The sequence below is a fragment of the Jaculus jaculus genome, chromosome 1 (genome assembly GCF_020740685.1).
Source record: "Jaculus jaculus isolate mJacJac1 chromosome 1, mJacJac1.mat.Y.cur, whole genome shotgun sequence".
In the NCBI taxonomy this organism is placed as follows: domain Eukaryota; kingdom Metazoa; phylum Chordata; class Mammalia; order Rodentia; family Dipodidae; genus Jaculus; species Jaculus jaculus.
The window spans coordinates 308603533-308622409 of NC_059102.1; the positions used below are offsets into that span (position 1 = coordinate 308603533).

At 45.4% G+C, this 18877-nt stretch overlaps 1 protein-coding gene across 2 annotated transcripts in view; it reads left to right on the forward strand.

Moving 5' to 3' along the window:
- The window catches only part of Adcy10 (adenylate cyclase 10), a 105631-nt gene extending 96483 nt beyond the window's left edge, over positions 1 to 9148 (forward strand). For both annotated transcript variants that reach the window (XM_045135982.1, XM_045135975.1), the window contains 2 exons: positions 5963 to 6151; positions 8945 to 9148. In XM_045135982.1, coding sequence (XP_044991917.1) covers positions 5963 to 6151; positions 8945 to 9109 — 354 coding nt within the window. In that variant the 3' untranslated portion in view covers positions 9110 to 9148. The remainder of the gene's footprint in view (positions 1 to 5962; positions 6152 to 8944) is intronic.
- The last annotated feature ends 9729 nt before the right edge of the window (positions 9149 to 18877 follow it).

Sequence of the window (18877 nt, forward strand, 5' to 3'; positions counted from 1 at the left end):
ACCTAGAATTCACTCTGTATTCTCAGGGTGGTCTTGAACTCACAGCAGCGATCCTCCTACCTCTGCCTCCCGAGTGCTGGAATTAAAGGTATGCGCCACCATGACCGGCAGTGTGTGTGGTTTTTTGAGGTAGGGTCTCACTCTAGCCCAGGCTGACCTGAAATTCACTATGGATTCTCAGGGTGGCCTCGAACTCACAGTGAACCTCCTCCCTCTGTCTCCGGAGTGCTGGGATTAAAGGTGTGCGCCACCATGCCCAGCTTCCATTCCTTCTTTATGAAAGAAAAAGTCTTGAATTTACCCAGGAAGAAGCCCACTTACCACTGCGAGTGCCACTCTGGGAAGCATGGTGATAGGGAGCCATGCTAGAACACGGCGTTTTCCCCTCAGAACAGCATGGGCTCAGAGAAAGGCCACCGCTGCCTTCAAGCAGGACCAGTATCTTGCGAGGAAGAGTTATCAGAACAAGTTTAGCTACAGAATGTGAAGGCCAGCGCTGGGCAGGTGGTTGTGCTCAGCCATCTCTGACTCAGAACAAGATCCCCACTGCCCCAAGGCTAGTGTGTCACTGAACCCAGCTGCAGTTATCTTAGGACACCATACCGTCGAAACACTGCCCGGCTGCCTGCGCAGACCCCCAGACACACACGAGCAAAGCAGCCCCTTGAACGCCTCTGCACTGATCATTTTGACTGTCTTGCCTGCTGCAGCTATAGCCCGTGTGTCTAATAGACTGTCCTTCTGCTGCCTTCTAGCTTTGGTGAATTCATTCACAGCCTATGCATCAGTAAGACAGTCTCCACTCTCCACCTGCAAGCACTCTGGGATGTTGGAAGCATGTCTTGGTTCTTTCTCGGGATTTCCATCTCTCTCCTACACTGCCCTCACTTGCTCTCTACTTTATCCATTAGTGTTACTATATTAAGGAGAGTTGTTTTAAATTCCTGGTCTGATAATTCTCACATCCCTGACATGTCTGGTTCATGTCAGTTCTGTCTCTTCAAATTGTGGGTTTTTTTTTTTTTTCCTGTACCTTTTAATATGCCTTGTACTTTTTTCTTGATAGCAAGGTAGGATATAGGAAGTAAAAGGAACCAGTGTACACAGTTCTTTAGTAATGTGGCAAGGTGCAAGGGAGGTGACATAGACTTCTGGTTAGCTCTAGTCTTTAGTAAGCCTTTGACTCTGGACTTGAATTTCACAAGGCTTTTCAGTCCCCTCCTTCTTAGAAGACTCTGTTCTGATGGCCGAAGCCGCCTGCTTTGGGTATTTCTCTTCTCTGGTCAGCTAGGCTTCAGTTAAACAGCGTCTCCTGAAGGTAGATTTGTTGAGAAGTGAGTACTTGGCATATTTCAAGCTCTACACATATCTTTCCAGACTAGTGATACAGGATTTTGGGGTTCAGGAGTTTTCCAAACTTACAAACCCCAATTTTGGGTTCTTATCCTATTTAACAAAAAATGATAAAAACAGACTCAAGAAGGATAGATTATGAATTACTGAGTTTATATAGGGAGAAATCACAAATTTTGGGGTGTATTTAAAGGAAATTAAATTCTAAGAAAAGGCTGGAGCAGAGTTGCAAGCGTGTGGAAGACAGGCAGCACACGCTCATGTGGAAGGCACACCACAATTCACGAGGCTCATTTAGGGAAATGGAGGTCTAGGAAGAGGCTGGAGCAGAGCCACAGCATGTGGAAGATAGGACCTAGGAGCTTATGTAGGGAGATTCAGAAGAAACGTGCACTCGTGTGGGAGGCACAGTACCTGCCCTGAGCCCCCATGGAAGAAGGTTAGGAGGGTGTGGTGGTGGCTGAAGGAGGAAGAGCAGAGGGAAAGTACCAAAGCAGAGAGCAGCGAAGTCAGATGAGAAATGACAGTAAAGAGTTACACCATGGTTACCTTGAGTCTAGAGGAATCACACAGGTAGCAGGCCCAGAATCTGGACAAAACACCCACGTGGTAGATCTGCGTGTAAAGGAAATACACACATGGTAGACTCAGGAATCAGAGGACAATCAAACATGTAATTAAAGTGAGCAGTTACCCCAGATTATAAAGCAGAGCCAAGCAGAAAAACTGCTCTCCTCTACCCAGGCTGGATAGGGGAAAGCCAGACTCATGTGCCCACACAGAGATCACAGAGCAGAGAAAGGGCAGAGATAAGTGCGGACAAGCCTTTATAGCTGATTGGAAAAATGCGCATTATTTTGTCAGGTATGTAAAGAGAAGACCTGATTGGTTTGCAGATTCAAAGGGTGAACCCCAAAGGCTATCCCACTTAGGTAGTGTGCCCGACTGGAGGCTGCAGGGGGGCGTTGCACCCGTTGTGGATAGAACTGGATCAGACACGAGTTCCATTTCTGCCAAGGCAGGGTGGCCTCTTCTGGTTCTCTCTTTGGGCTCCTGTCCCTAACTGAAACTGCCTGCTGTAGTCAGCCTCACGCCACTAGGACAAACATCCATACCTGGCACAGCCTAGGGGAGGAGGGGATCACCCTCAAGCCTACAGATGAGGGGACCTTCCATCAGTGGCAGAGAGAAACCACCACTAGCCAGGAATCGCCAAAAGCAGCAAACACAAAAGAGCAGCAAATAGCAGGCACCCCACCAAAGCTTAGACTGCTCTGCACACCTTTGGGCTGTAAAATCAGATCCACCCCAAACACACCTTAGGGCCAGGATTCCCCCCCCCCCCCCCCCCCGTGACATCTCCTCCAGCAAGGTGGCTGGTGAGCCAAGTTAAAAGCTTTAATAAAACAGCTCATGGGGGCTGGAGAGATGGCTTAGCAGTCAAGATAATTGCCCTTCCTCCCATGAGCAGCTTTTAGTCAGGGACTTGGTCACAGCAATGAGAAAAATAACACACAAGTTCCTTACTTACAGAATTGACTACTTCCTCTTCTAAATTTTGATAATTGAAAAAAAAGAGTTTATTTTCTTTTTCTTTGTTTTTATTTTTATTATTATTCTTAAATTTTTTAAAATTTATTTGCCAGCAGAGAGACAGACAGAAAGACACAGAGAGAGAAAGATTGAATGGGCATGCCAGGGCCTCTAGGCACTGCAAAAGGGTCCAGATGCATGTGCCACTTTGTGCATCTGGCTTTACATGGGTACTAGGGAATCAAATCTGGGCCATTAAGCTTTGCAAGCAAGTGCCTCAACCACTGAGCCATCTCTCCAGCTCCTGTTATTTTAGTTTGTTTTGTTTTTTTCCGAAATAGGATCTCACTCATGCTCCGGCTGACCTAGAATTCACTATGTAGTCTCAGAGTGGCCTCAAACTCTCAGTGATCCTCCTACCTCTGCCTCCCAAGTGCTGGGATTAAAGGCATGCACCACCATGCCCGGCCAGCTCCTATATATATGTATATATATTTAAATATTTATTTATTTATTTTAGAACAAAAGAGAGAGAGAGAATGGGCTCACCAGGGCCTCTAGCCACTGCAAATGAATTCCAGATACATGTGCTACCTTGTGCATCTGACTTACGTGGGTACTGGGGAATTGAGCCTCAAACTGGGGTCCTTAGGCTTCACAGGCAAGCACTTAACCACTAAGCCATCTCTCTAGGCCCCGTTTTTATTTTTTAATTAACTAATTAATTTACTTTTTGGTTTTTTGAGGTAGGGTCTCACTCTAGCTCAGGCTGACCTGGAATTCACTCTATATTCTCAGGGTGGTCTCAAACTCAAGGTGGCAATCCTCCTACCTCTGCCTCCCAAGTGCTGGGATTAAAGGCGTGTGCCACCACGTCCAGCTTAATATTTTATTTTTATTTTATTTGTTTGACAGAGGGAAAGAGAGAGAGAGAGAAAGAGAGAATGGGTTTGCTAGGGCTTTAGCCACTGCAAACAACTCCAGACACGTGCGCCTCCTTGTGCATCTGGCTAACATGGGTCCTGGGGAATCGAACCTGAGTCCTTTGGTTTTGCAGATAAATGTTTTTAACTGTTAAGCCATTCCTCCAGCCCATTCTTCTTCTTTTTTTTATTGACAACTTTCATAATTATAAACAATATCCCATGGTAATTCCCTCCCTACCCCCACTTTCCCTTTTGAAATTTCACTCTCCATCATATCCCCTGCCCCTCTCAATCAGTCTCTCTTTTATTTTGATGTCATCATCTTTTCCTCTTATTATGATGGTCTTGTGTAGGTAGTGTCTGGCACTGTGAAGTCATGGATATCCAGGCCATTTTGTGTCTGAAGGAGCACGTTGTAAGAAGTCCTACCCTTCCTTTGGCTCTCACATTCTTTCTTCTACCTCTTCTGCAAAGGACCCTGAGCCTTGGAAGGTATGATAGAGATATTGCAGTGCTGAGTGCTCCTGTCACTTCTGAGTTATCCCAAGGTCACTATCATCTGAAAAGAGAAGCTTCTCTAACCAAAAATGAGAGTAGCATTAATATATAGGTATGAACATTAGGAGAAGTGCTTACTGGGCAGTTTGGTGAGCATAATATATACATTTAGCCAGATATCAGCAGACCCCTAGGGCTCATGACTACCTCTGTTGTAGGTTTTCAGTATCAGGGATGTATTCCCTCCCATGGAGTGGACCTCCAGTCAAATTAGAGGGTGGTTGGTACCCCCCATAACAAATGTGCCACTATTGCACCCATTGGCTCATTTGGCTTGGCTGGCCAAATATAAGGCTTGCAGTGTCCACTGTTGAGTATCTTCACTGGTGATTTTTCTCATTGAACTGCATGCTGAATGGCTTTTTCCAGCTTTCCGGCCGCTGGTCTATATGGAGGAGGTTTTTAGCTCAGCTCCAGCAGGATTTCTCAATGACGTTGCAGTCCAAGTATGTGGAGTCTTCAGCAATAGGGTCTTACCATCTATTCCTGGTGGGAAACCAAGGGCCTTGGTAATGGCCTGTAATGTTTTAGGGGTATCAGGGACCTCCCTTGCCAAAACTCACTGGAAGGTATCCCATCCCTGGCACTGAAAATTTTCTAGCAACAATCTACAACTCCTGAGTGTTCCATTGTCCAAAACTGGAGGATTCCATATGATTTACTTATATCCTCTTAGATTTTGATTAGCTCTCTCTCCACCTTTTCTTTACTCAATCTTTTTATTGTACTGTTGTGCCAAGAAGTATTGATGAGGTCACTCATTTGGCATTCCTAGGTCCACCTTACATTTATCATTTTATTACCAGTATTTATCATATATGTTCGTGTAATATACTTTTTTACTTGGCTGCTTATGTCCCGCCCCCTCCCCTGTTTTTTCTAGGTAGGGTCTCACTCTAGCCCTAGGCTGATCTGAAATTACATATGTATTCTCATGCTGGCCTCAAACTCATGGCAATCCTCCTGCCTCTGCCCCTTGAGTGCTGGGACTAAAGGTGTACACCACCATGCCCAGCTGCTTATATCCTTAAAGTGTACCCAAATCATCTGTACAACCAAGGACTTTAAAAAACTATGTTTTGGGCTGGAGAGATGGCTTGGCGGTTCAGCGCTTGCCTGTGAAGCCTAAGGACCCCGGTTCGAGGCTCGGTTCCCCAGGTCCCAAGTTAGCCAGATGCACAAGGGGGCGCACGCGTCCGGAGTTCGTTTGCAGAGGCTGGAAGCCCTGGCGCGCCCATTCTCTCTCTCTCCCTCTATCTGTCTTTCTCTCTGTGTCTGTCGCTCTCAAATAAATAAATAAATAAATTTTAAAAAAATTTAAAAAAAACTATGTTTTATTTATTAATTTATTTGAGAGAGAGAGAGAAAGAGGGAGAGAGAGAGAGAGAATGGGCACACCAGGGCCTCCAGCCACTGCAAACGAACTCCAGACACATGTGCCCCTTTGTGCATCTGGCTTATGTGGGTCCTAGATAATCAAACAGGGATCCTTTGGCTTTGGCTGGCAAATACCTTAACTACTAAGCCATCTCTCCAGCCCGGGACTTTTTTTCTGATTATGATTATACTGATTTTTTGTTTGTTTTCTCTAGAACCTAGGGAGTCTTGTGGAACAAAATACAACTGGCCCTGTCTTTTACCCGCGGCTCTACCACCTGATGGCCTATGTCTACATGTTACTGGGAGATGGACAGAATTGTGACACCTTCCTGAACAAAGCCTTATACATCTCTGAAATGCAGGGGAATATGGTGGAGAAATCTTGGCTGGGCATGAACAAGGTATGTACCAGGAGTCAGCAAGCTGTGGTGGGGAATGCTCCCGGAAGACTACTTCCCAGACAGACAGGAAAAGAGAGAGAGAGAGAGAGGCAATGGGAGTTGGTTGTCTCATGCTAGGCAGTGAGCTCCGAGACCCAACCTTAATATTCCAAAACTAAAATACTTTAGAAATCATTCCCTATGCCTATATCGTGGAGTGTTGTTCCTATTTTTTCTTTTAGTTGTTTTAGGGTTCCATATCTTATATTGAGGTCCTTGATTTGTTTTGATTGTTGTGCAGGTGAGGGGAGTGAGTCCATATTCAGCCTTCTATATGTGGTGATCCAGGTCTTCCAGCAATATTTGTTTAAAAAAAGCTGTCTTTTCCCCAGTGTGTGTTTTGGGCCCCTTTGTCAAACATCAGGTAGCTGTCATTACTAGCATTTACCCTTACCTTCTATTTCATTGATTTATGTGTCTGTTTTGTGCCAGTTCCATACTGTTTTTATTACTATGGCTATACTAGTATAACCTTGAAATCAGGAACGGTGATACCACCAGAAGTATTTCTCCCTCCCTCCCTCTCTCTCTCTCTCTCTCTCTCTCTCTGTCTTTTTTTGTTATTTCAAGGTGGGATCCTGCTCTAGCCCAGGCTGACCTGGAATTCACTATGTACTCTCAGGTTGGCCTCGAACTCACAGCACTCTTCCTACCTCTGCCTCCTTAGTGCTGGGATTAAAGGTGTATGCTACCATGCCAGGCTTTTCTTAAGTATTTTTATGTTTTCACTGTACAAGTCTTTTACTTTCTTGGTTAGAGATGTTCCAAGATATTTAATTTTTTGTGGCTGTTGTAAATGGGACTGATTTCTTTCTCTATATGTTTGTCACTGGTCTATACAAAGGCTATTGATTTTTGTGTGTTGATTTTAAACTTTTATTTTTATTTATTTACTTATTTATAAGAGAGGGGGGTGGAGAGAGAGAGAGAGAATAGGCACACCAGGCCTCTAGCCACTGCAAACAAACTCCAAATGCATGCACCACTATGTGAAGCTGGCTTATATGGTTTTTGAGGAATGGAACCTGGGTCTTTAGGCTTTGCAAGCAAGCCCTTTAACCTCTAAGCCATCCCTCCAGGCCTGTGTGTTGATTTTATATCCTGCCACTTTGCTGAATTTATCACCTCTAGGCTTTATTTATTTATTTATTTTTTAGTTTTTTCAAGGTAGGGTCTTACTCTAGTTCAGGTTGACCTGGAATTCACTCTGTTGTCTCAAGGTGGCCTCAAACTCACAGCGATCTTCCAAGGCATGAGGAAAAAGATGGTATGAACACATGATTTATCCATATGAAACATCTTGTTAATAATAATAATAAATATTAAAACACAGAGTTCAGCTGGGCGTGGTGGCGCATGCCTTTAATCCCAGCACTCGGGAGGCAGAGGTAGGAGGATCACCATGAGTTTGAGGCCACCCTGAGACTACATAGAGAATTCCAGGTCAGCCTGAGCTAAAGTGAGACCCTACCTCAATAAACCAAAAAATAAAAAAACAGAGTTCAGTGGGAGACTTTACCTCAGGAGAATAAAGTAGACGAGCGATAGAGGAGGACACCCAATGTATTCCTTTGGCCTTAACATGTGTGCATGGGGCAGGCACACATACACATACATGTAACACAAACCACATTTACACACCATACATACAACACACACACACACCAAAAATAAATAAATAGAAAACTATTTTTTAAAAAGGTCAAAGGAGCCGGGCATGGTGGTGCATGCCTTTAATCCCAGTACTCAGAAGGCAGAGGTAGGAGGGTCACCATGAGTTTGAAGCCACCCTGAGACTACATAGTGAATTCCAGGTCAGCCTGAGCTAGAGTGAGACCCTACCTTGAAAAACTTAAAAAAAAAAGTCAAAGGAGCCAAGTGTGGTAGCATCATTAGTCTCACCTATTAGTCTTGGGACAGAGGCAGGAGTAGTGCCCTATGTTCAAAACTGGCCTGCTCTACATAGTGAATTCCATACCCAGCAGGTACCTAGTGAGACCGTGTCTAAAACAACAAAACAAAAACAATAAAACCTTAGGAGGACTGGGCATGGTGGCTGATGGCTGTAATCCCAGCACTCAGGAGGCAGAGATAGGAGGTCCATTGTGAGTTTGAGGCCAGCCTGGGCTACAGCGAGACCCTACCTCAGAAAAAGGACAAAACAAAACAACAAAAGAAAGAAAGAAAGAAAATAAGCAAGCTCAGGGGGGCTGTGGCTCAGCAGTTAAAGGTGCTATTTTTTGCAAAGCCTATTGGCCTGGGTTCAATTCCCCAGGACTCCCTTAAAGCTGGATGCAAAGGGATGTGTTCACCTGCAATCCCAAGGCGCCTATGACAATGGAAGGTGGAGCCAGGAGAATCAGATGCTAGAAGGCCAGCTGGCCAGCTAGTGCAACATTCCTTTGTAGTGTGACAGTTGGTTTGCACAGCAAGAGACCCTGTCTCAGAGAAGATGGAATGCAGACACTTTGAAGTTGTCCTCTGACCTCCAGATACACACAGTGGCACATACACACAAATAAATAATGATTAACTAATTAAAAATAAACCAAGGAAAGCTCAGAGTCATCTTACCATTTCTGGAGTTGGGTTCATTTTGCTTATACATGTCCAAGAGTGCTGATTAATCCAGCCTGGGAGAACAGGGTAAATGCCAGGTCAACTGGGCTGGAGTGAGACCCTACCTTAAAAAATGGAAAAAAAAAAAAAAAAAAAGAATGCTGGTTTACCTTTTGTTCTCTCTCCTTCCTTTAGGACTGGTGGTATTCAAGCTCTGAGACATCAGAAGAAGACCAGTGGATGAATATAGTCTTGACTCTTCCCACATGGAATGACATTTTATCAGGCAATGTAACCATTCAGGATGTGCAAAGAAACAAGTTTCTCATGAAAGTTAATATCCTAGACAATCCATTCTAATAATTCTTGCAAGAGAACAAAGATCTCAGTGAGAATCTCCTCTTTGTGATGACCGTTATTGACCTCTCCATCACCAGCATCCTCCAGGTTCCTGGATACCCTTCCATGCCCAATCCAGGGCAGACACAGATTTTTTCTTTCTAGTGAGTCTAAAAGGGTCAGCAGTTTACCCTCCTTAACTTTATCCAAGCTGCCTTTGCCTTTGTGGCGTGTTGACTTGTGTGATTTGACCCCTGAAAAACTCCAACATATTGATGTTGGTGGCTGTTGGGGGTTAAAGGGACCTCGTCAGGGCTTCCAGATTCTTGTGTCTCTCAACAAAGGTTTAAGCAAAATCATGTACTTGCAGCCGAAGCAGAGAGTTTATTAAGAAACAGCTAAGGTAGTAGGAGGCAAGGGAGATGGCTTAGCAGTTAAAGGTGCTTACTTGCAAAGGCTGCTGGCCCAGGTTCAATTCCCAGCACCCACTTGAAGGCAGATGCAAAGTGGCTCATGAGACTGGACAGTGGGAGGCAGATCTAGTAGAATCTAAAGCTTGTTCATTTGTAGCAGCAAGAGACCCTGTCTCAAAGAAGGTGGAACGCAGACGCCTTGAAGCTGTCCTCTGTCCTTTACAAGCACACTGCCCATATATGCACATACATACATACACCTACACACAGGCATAGAGAAGAGGAGACCGTACACGTCCCAGAGCCTGGTAAAACACTTGCTGTGCAAGTCTGACGACACAAGTACGGAAGGAGTAGCACAAGCATCTATAATTCGGGAGACGAGACGGGAAAATCCTGAAGCGTCTTTCTCCTGGGGGGGTGGGGGGAGGAACTGGACTGAATCAGAAGCTCAGGCCGCGCTAGAGCGAAAGGATCGAGGCTTTCACGTCACCTGACGTCGGCTTGTCTACACACGTGTGCTACCTGTGGTTCGACATACACCCACATGTGTCACAGAATCTTCAGTTTCTGCCCAGAGATGCGCATTTTAGTATCCTAACTAAAGAGCCAGAGGCCACCTGCAGGCACGGGGCAGGCTAGCTGGTTTGAGTTGGCCTCAGCTGGGGGAGGGGGAGGGGCATCCCTTTTTCTTTGCCAATTAGTCTTTTTCATATGCTAATTTTGTAAGGCTTTGTGCAAGACCTTGGTTGAATTTCCTTCCTTTGCTGGGACAAAACACTTGAAGCAGCTTATGTAAGGAAAGGGTTGACTTCATGGTGAGGAAAACGTGTGAGCAAGACAGGGTCTCACGTCTTGTCACCCGAGTGAGCGGGGAGGAAGTGCTGGGTTTGGAGCTGGGCTCTGTTATCCTAAACCCCACCCGCAGAGACACCCTGCCTCCAACAAGCTTCTTCACAATGGCTCCACATTTTTCCCAAATTGCCACCAGCTGGGGATCAAAGGATTCAAAACACATATGAGCCTATGGGACGTGCCTCATTCAAAGCATGACATTCTACCCTGACCCCCACAGACTCACGACCACCTCATGATGCAAAATGCATTCAGTCCAACTTCAAAAGTCCCCATAGGGCTGGGGAGATGGCTCAGCAGTCAAAGGTGCTTGCTTGCAATGTCTCCCACTGGTGTTCAATTCCCACATGGAGCCATATGCACAGGCGTCAGGAGCTCGTTTGCAGTGGCAAGAAGCCCCAGAATGCCTCTATTTTGTCTCTGTCAGTCCTTCTCTTAGCTTGCCAATGAATGAAAATATAATTTGGGACTGGAGAAGTGGCTTAGCTTGCCTGTGAAGCCTAAGGACCATGTTTGACTCTCAAGGTCCCACCAGACGCACAAGGTGACACAAGCACGCAAGGTCGCACGTGCACCCACAGTGGTGACATCTGCACTTCAACTGCAGTGGCTGGAGGCCCTGGTGTGCCAATTCTATAGGCCCCCGCAGAAACATTACAAAAAATACTATTTTTATAAAAAGTTCCCATAGTCTTTCCCAGTTCTGATGTTATTCAAAGTCCACAAGTCTCATATGAGACTAAAAACTGTTTGTTGTGGGGCGTGGAGATGCACGCCTTTAATCCCAGCACTTGGGAGGCAGAGATAGGAGGATCACCGTGTGTTTGAGGTCAGCCAGAGACCACATAGTGAGTTCCAGATCAGCCTGGGCTAGAGTGAGACCCTACCTTGAGAAAAACAAACAAAGAAAAACAAAAAACAAAGAAACTTTTCTTCTGCCCTTGAGGTAGGGTCTCACTCTAGTCCAGGCTGACCTGGAATTCACTATGGAGTCTCAGGCTGACCTTGATCTCACGGTAATCCTCCTACCTCTGCCTCCCAAATGCTGGGACTAAAGGTGTATGCCACCATGCCTGGCTCAAGACAGTTTCTTAACTGTGAACATTTAAAACCACACACAAGCTAAATGTTTACAATACCTAATGGCACAGAGTCAACACTGGAAACTGGACCAATGCAAGATTGAAAATCACAGAGCAAATATCAAATTCTTCAGCTCCATGTATGGCACTGGGGACCCACAACAAAATCCTATGTTCTCCAAAATGCTTCAACAGCTGCCAAACACACCAATTTATTGCTTTTAAGATTTTTTTTAAACATATTTTATTTATTTATTTGCAAGTACAGAAAGACAAAATGAATGGGTGCACCAGGGCTTCCAGCCACTGCAAACCAACTCCAGATGCATTTGCCACCAAGTAAGCTTGGGTCCTGGAGAATCAAGCCTCAAACTGGGGTCCTTAGACTTCACAGACAAGTACTTAACCACTAAGCCACCTTTTCAGCCCTCTTTTTTTTTTTTTATTTTTTGAGGCAGGGTTTCACTCTAGCACAGGCTGACCTGGAATTCACTATGTAGTGTCAGGGTGACCTTGAACTCATGGCAGTCCTATCTCTGCCCTCCCAAGTGCTGGGATTAAAGGCATGTGCCACCATGCCCAGCAACTTTTTTATCTTTGTAATATGTTCTTTCTTAATTTAATATTTTATTATATATATATTACATAGTGTACCCTTCTATTCCCTCATCCCAGCATCTATTACCCTGGGGGCCCTTCTCAGTGGGGTTATAGTATTCACTGAGGGGTCATGAAGGCTTGAGGCAGTCCCAGTTGGGTTGGGACCATGTCTCAGGGTATTCCTACCCACTCTATGATTCTTACAATGTTTCTAAAATTTTCCCTGAGCCATGGCAGACCTGTTGGCAGCCTAATTTAGTGTTAAATTCTCTGTAGCCTCTAGATTTCTGCTTTGATAGGTTTTTGTTTTGTTTTGGTTTTTGGTTTTTTGAGTTAGGGTCTGACTCTAGCTCAGGCTAATCTGGAATTCACTATGTAGTCTCAGGGTGACCTCTAACTCATGGTGATCCTCCTACTTCTGCCTCCCAAGTGCTGGGATTAAAGGCATGAGCCACCATGCCCAGCCTTTGATAGGTTTGATTGATCACAATGTCTGTCACCATTGCCCTGGAACTGGTTGTCAGACTAGTGGTAACAGCAGTATTCGTGTCACTACTTCCTCTGCAATTTTTTCTGGGCCCTGGAAGATGTGGTAGAGGTGATCCCTGTCTTGTGGTGGGCAGCTGGCTATCTTCTTCTGTCTTCTTGTCTTATAGATGGATCTTGGTTGTCCTCTTTTTTTTTTTTTTTTGGTTGTTGTTTTTCAAGGTAGGGTCTCATTCTAGCCCAAGCCAACCTGGAATTCACTATATAGTCTCAGGGTGGCCTTCAACTCAAGGTGATCCTCCTACCTCTGCCTCCCCAGTGCTGGGATTAAAGGCGTGCGCCACCAAACCTGGCCTCCTCCATTTTTTCTGCTATCTGTAAAATAAAGCAGATTCTCCAAACAAGAGTGAGAGCGTTTATTTGAGAGATTTTGGTGTGCAAGCCCACTCTTCTCCAGAGAGCAGTGAGGCTTCTCTCTGATGCCTGAGTTTCTAGACCAGGGGATTCTGACTTGGTTTTCAGGACCAGGTAAGTGTTCTTTCCGCGGAGTGGGCCTCATGTCCGGTGAACAGTTAGTTACCCACGGAGGCTGTGTCACTATTGCACTAGTGTGTACTACTTGACTGGCTGGTTGATTTTGTAGTCTGCAGGGTTCCCTTAATCACAACAGCTTCTTTTTTTTTTTTTTTTTAATTTTTTATTTATTTATTTGAGAGCGACAGACACAGAGAGAAAGACAGATAGAGGGAGAGAGAGAGAATGGGCGCGCCAGGGCTTCCAGCCTCTGCAAACGAACTCCAGACGCGTGCGCCCCCTTGTGCATCTGGCTAACGTGGGACCTGGGGAACCGAGCCTCGAACCGGGGTCCTTAGGCTTCACAGGCAAGCGCTTAACCGCTAAGCCGTCTCTCCAGCCCCACAACAGCTTCTTATATTTCTACAACTCTTTTTTTTTTCCTTGCTTGTGTGTGTGTAAGGGAGGGGTGTATGTACATATATGTACCCTTATGTGCTTGCTTGCAGTAGGGTGCTCTTGCCTAAGGTGGGTGACACCATGCCCAGACTGAGCTTGCTATTTTGTCTAGTTTTTTTTTTTTCTTTCCTCAGCGGCTGGAGGCCCTGGTGTGCCCATTCTCTCCCTCCTTCCCTCCCTCCCTCCCTCTCTCTCTCTCTCTCTCTCTTTCTCTCTCTCTCCTGCAAAGTTAAACCTAATCTCATCATGCTATCTTCTTTGGCATTTTCCCTTAGGAGTTGAAATCTTACATCCTTGCTAATGGATGTTTATAGGAGTTTCATTAATAGTTGCCAAAGCATGGGAGCAGCCACGTTGTCCTTCAGCAGGTGGATATGGATAAATACACTGTGGCCCATTCGCCAATGGAAAATTAGTCAGTGCTAAAAGGAGATGAGCTGCCAAGTGATAAAAAGAACAAAAAGGAGTTCTATTAGGTGCACCAAGGCAATCTAAGAAGACCACAGGCTTAATAGTTCCAACACTCACAAGACTAGACTCTGAGCTGGACATGGTGGCGCACACCTTTAATCCCTGCACTCGGGAGGCAGAGGTAGGAGGATCGCCGTGAGTTTGAGGCCATCCTGAGACTACATTGTGAATTCCAGGTCAACCTGGGCTAGCGTGAAACACTACCTCGAAAAAACAAGAAAGAAAAAAGACTAGACTCTGGCAAAAAGAGATGAGCAGTAGGGGCTGGGAGAGAAAGGAATGAATAGGGGCTGGAGAGATGGCTTAGCAGGTAGGTGCTTGCCTGTGAAGTCTCAGGACCTCGGTTTGAGGCTCAATTCCCCAGGACCCATGTAAGCCAGATGCACAAGGTGGTACATGAATCTGGAGTTCGTTTGCAATGGCTGGAGGCCCTGGCGTGTCCATTCTCTATCTACCTCTTTCACTCTCTGTGTCTGTCTGTTACTCTCAAATAAATAAATAAAAATAAAAAATAAAGAAAAAGAAAGGGATGAATAGGAGGAACAAAGAGGGTTTTGAAGGAGTGAAGGTGTTTTGTATGATGCTGTCATGGTAAGTCATTGTACGTGTGTCCAAATCTATAGAACACACAACAGCAAGAGAGAATGCTGACAAAGCTTTGGACCTGCCCAGCATGGTGACATGCTTTTAATCCCAGCACTTGAAGTGGGAGGATCACTGAATTCGAGGTCAACATGGGACTAATTCCAGGTCTACCTGGACTAGAAACTCAAACTTACCCTGAAAACCAAAATCAACAACAACAAAACTATGGGACCTTGAATAAATCTTTAAAAATAACAATTAAGGGCTGGAGAGATGGCTTAACGGTTAAGGCACTTGCCTGCAAAGCTGAAGGACCCAGGGTTCGATTCCCCAGGACCCACATAAGCCAGATGCTCAAGGTGGCACATGCATCTGGAGTTTGTTGGCAGTGGCTAAAGGCCCTGGCCACCCATTCTCTCTATCTGCATCTTTCTCAAATAAATGAAAAAAAAATATTTTAACAAGAAAATAAATAAAAGGGCTGGAGGAATGGCTTAGCAGTTAAGGTTCCATTCTCCAGGTCCCACATAAGCCAGATGCACATGGTGGTGCATGCATCTGGGGTTCGTTTGCAATGGCTAGAGGTCCTGGTGCGTCCATTGTCATTCTTTCTCTCTTTCTCTCTCCCTTCCACTGCTCTCTCTGTCTCTAATAAATAAATAAATAAAAATACATCTTAAAAAAACTATGGGACCTTGAGTAACAATGAGGTGCCCGGAAAATGATGAAGGTTGTGGTGATGCCGGGTCAGAAGGCAGGTGGGAATCTTGTACCTTCCATTCAATTTTACCAGACCCAAAATTCCTTTTTTTTTTTTTTGGCTTCTGTTTTGGTTTTTTGAGGAAGGGTTTTGCTTTAGCTCAGGCTGACCTGGCATTCATTATGTAGCCTCAGGGTGGCCTTGAACTCATGGCAATCCTCCTACTACTGCTTCCTGAGTGCTGGGATTAAAGACATGAGGCACCATACATACCAGCCCCCAAATTCCCTTTTAGAGATAATGCAATTGGGACTGGAGAGATGATTTAGCATTTAAGGTGCTTGCTTGCAAAGCCAAAGGGCCTAGGTTCACTTCTTCAGTCCCCACATAAGCCAGGTAAACCAGATGCACACAGTGGTGCATGTGTCTGGAGCCATTTGCAGCAGCTGGAGGCCCTGGTGCAACCATTCTCTTTCTTTCATTCTCTGAAATAAATTTAAAAAAAAAAAAAAAGAAATAAACCAGGTGTGGTGGCTCATGCCTTTAATCCCAGCACTCAGGTGGCAGAAGTAGGAGGATCACCATGAGTTCAAGGCCACCCTGAGACTACATAGTGAATTCCAGGTCAGCCTGGGCTAGAGTGAGATCCTACCTTGAAAAAGAAAAAGAAAAAGGAAACAATTTAATTGGATCTGAAGAGATGGCTCAGTAGTTAAGTGTGCTTCATGCATACGTATGAGCCAGCCTGAAACTGCAGGCATTTGTATCCCCAGATCCCAGGTAAATATGTGCCTGTAACCCTACTCCCACAAAAGGAATCACAGATCAGAGAACCCAGGCTGGAGACATGGCTCAGCAGTTAAAGGTGCTTACTTACAAAGCCCGATTGCCCAGGTTCCATTCCCCAGAACCCATGTAAAACCAGATGCATAAAGTGGCACATGTGTTTGGAGTTCATTTGCAGCGACTAGAAGTCTTGGTGTGTCCATTCTCTCTCCCTTTCCCTTCTCCCCAACTCTCTCAAATACATAAATATTAAGCAGGCATGGTAGTGCACGTCTTTGATCCCAGTACTTGGGAGGCAGAGGTAGGAAGATTGCTGAGAGTTTGAGGCCACCCTGAGACTACATAGTGAGTTCCAGGTCAGTCTGGGCTAGAGTGAGACCTTACCTAAAAAAAAAAAAAAAGATCAGAGAACCCCTGGGCTCATGACAAACAGCAAGCTCTGGTATTACTAGAAAACTCCACCTCAAAATTAGGAATGTGAGCCAGGTGTATGGCACATGTTTTTAATCCCAGCACTTGGGAGGCAGAGGCAGGATCACTGTGAATTTGAGGTCACCCTGAGACTACATAGTGAAATGTGAAATCCAGGTCAGCCTGAGCTAAAATGAAACCCTATCTCAATAAAAGAAAAGAAAAAAAGCCTGGCATGGTGGCACACACGTCACAGCACTCGGGAGGCAGAGGTAGGAGGATTGCTGTGAGTTTGAGGCCACCCTGAGACTACATAGTGAATTCCAGGTCATCCTGAGCTAGCCTCAAAAAACTAAATAATGGGCTGGAAGAATGGCTTAGTGGTTAAGGCATTTGCCTGCAAAGCCAAAAGACCCAAGTTCTATTTCCTAGGTCCCACATTAGCTAGATGTATAAGGGGGTGCATGTGTCTGGAGTTAGTTTGCAGCAGCTGGAGGCCCTGGTGTGCCCATTTCTCTCTCTCTCTCTCTCCCTCTTTCTCTATCAAGTAAATAAATTAATAAAAGAGAAAAATAAAATAATAATAATAAAAAATAAATAAAAGACAAAAAAGAATGTGTGGAAGGGCTGGGGAAATGGCTCAGTGGTTAAAGGCACTTGCTTGAAAAGCCTGTGTGTGGTTAGTTTCACGTTACTGTCACAAAGTACCTGACCAAAAGAAACTGTAGGAGGAAAGGGTTTATTTTGGTTTACAGGAGGGGAAGTTCCATGATGGCAGGGGAAAACATGGCATGAAGAGAGGCTGGACATCACCTCCTGGCCAACATCAGGTGGACAACAGCAACAGGAGAGTGTCAAACACTGGAAAGGAAAAGCTGGCTATAACACCCATAAGCCCACTCCCAACAATACACTGCCTCCAACAGGATCCAATTCCACAATTGCCACCAGCTGGAGAACACATTCAGGACACATTCGTTTATGGGAGACACCTGAATCAAACCACCACAGCCTGCTTGTCAGGGTTTGATTCCCCAGTACCTATATAAGGCCAGATGCACAAAGGGCACATGCATCTGGAGTTTGTTTGCAACAGCAAGAAGTCCTGATATGTCCACTCTTTCTGTCTCTCGCGGTATGTGAATAAATTTTTAAAAAAAAAAATTGGAGGGACTGGAGAGATGGCTTACCAGTTAAGCGCTTGCCTGTGAAGCCTAAGGACCCCAGTTTGAGGCGCGATTCCCCGGGACCCATGTTAGTCAGATGCACAAGGGAGCACATGCATCTGGAGTTCATTTGCAGTGGCTGGAAGAAGCCCTGGCGTGCCCATTCTCTTTCTCTCTTTCCCTCTCTCAAATAAAAATAAAATATTAAAAATCTCTCTCTTTCTCTCTCTCTCTGTCTTTCCCTCTCTCAAATAAATAAACAAAAATAAAATATTAAAAAGCTGGATATAACCAGGCGTGGTGGCGCACGCCTTTAATCCCAGCACTCGGGAGGCAGAGGTAGGAGGATTGCCATCAGTTTGAGGCCACCCTGAGACTCCATAGTGAATTCCAGGTCAGCCTGAGCTACAGCGAGACACTGCCTTGAAAAAGAGGGGGAAAAAGTGGCACACATTTGTAATCTCAGCTCTAGGGAGGCAGAGATAAGCAGAACTCTGGGGCTTGCTGGCCAGCCAGTTTACTTAGGTCCAAGCCAGGAAGAGACCCTATCTCAGAAAGGTGGATGGTGCACCTGAGGAATGACACCGGAAGCTATCCTCTGTCTTCCACATGCATGTGTACACATATGTACCATGTACCCACCCACACACACAATTTAAACCAAACATGGTGGCACATGCCTATAATCCCAATGCTTGGGAGGTGGAAGCAGGCAGATTAGGAGTTCAAGGGTAGATTTGGCTGCAAATCAAGGACAACCTGGGATATGAGAGCCTGTCTTTAAAAACCACACACATGGGTTGGAGAGATGGCTTAGCAGTTAAGGTGCTTGCCTGCAAAGCCTAAGGATCCATGTTCAACTCCCCAGATCCCGCATAAGCCAGAAGCACGTGCAAGGTTGCACATGCACAGAAGGTGGTGCACGTGTCTGGAGTTTAATTGCAGTGGCTGGAAGCCGTAGAGTGCCAATTCTTTTTCTTTTTCTCTTGCTCTCACACCTTTAATCTCAGCAGTCAGGAGGCAGAGACAGGAGGATTGCTGTGAGGTTGAAGCCACCCTGAGACTACATAGTGAATTGCAGGTCAGCCTGGACTAGAGTGAGAGACTACCTAGAAAAACCAAAAAAAAAAAAAAAAGGAAAGGCCAGGCATGGCGGTGCACACCTGTAATCCCAGTCCTTGGGAGGCAGAGGTAGGATGATTGCCATGAGTTTGAAGCTACCCTGAGACTACATAGTGCATTTCAGTTCAGCCTGGACTATA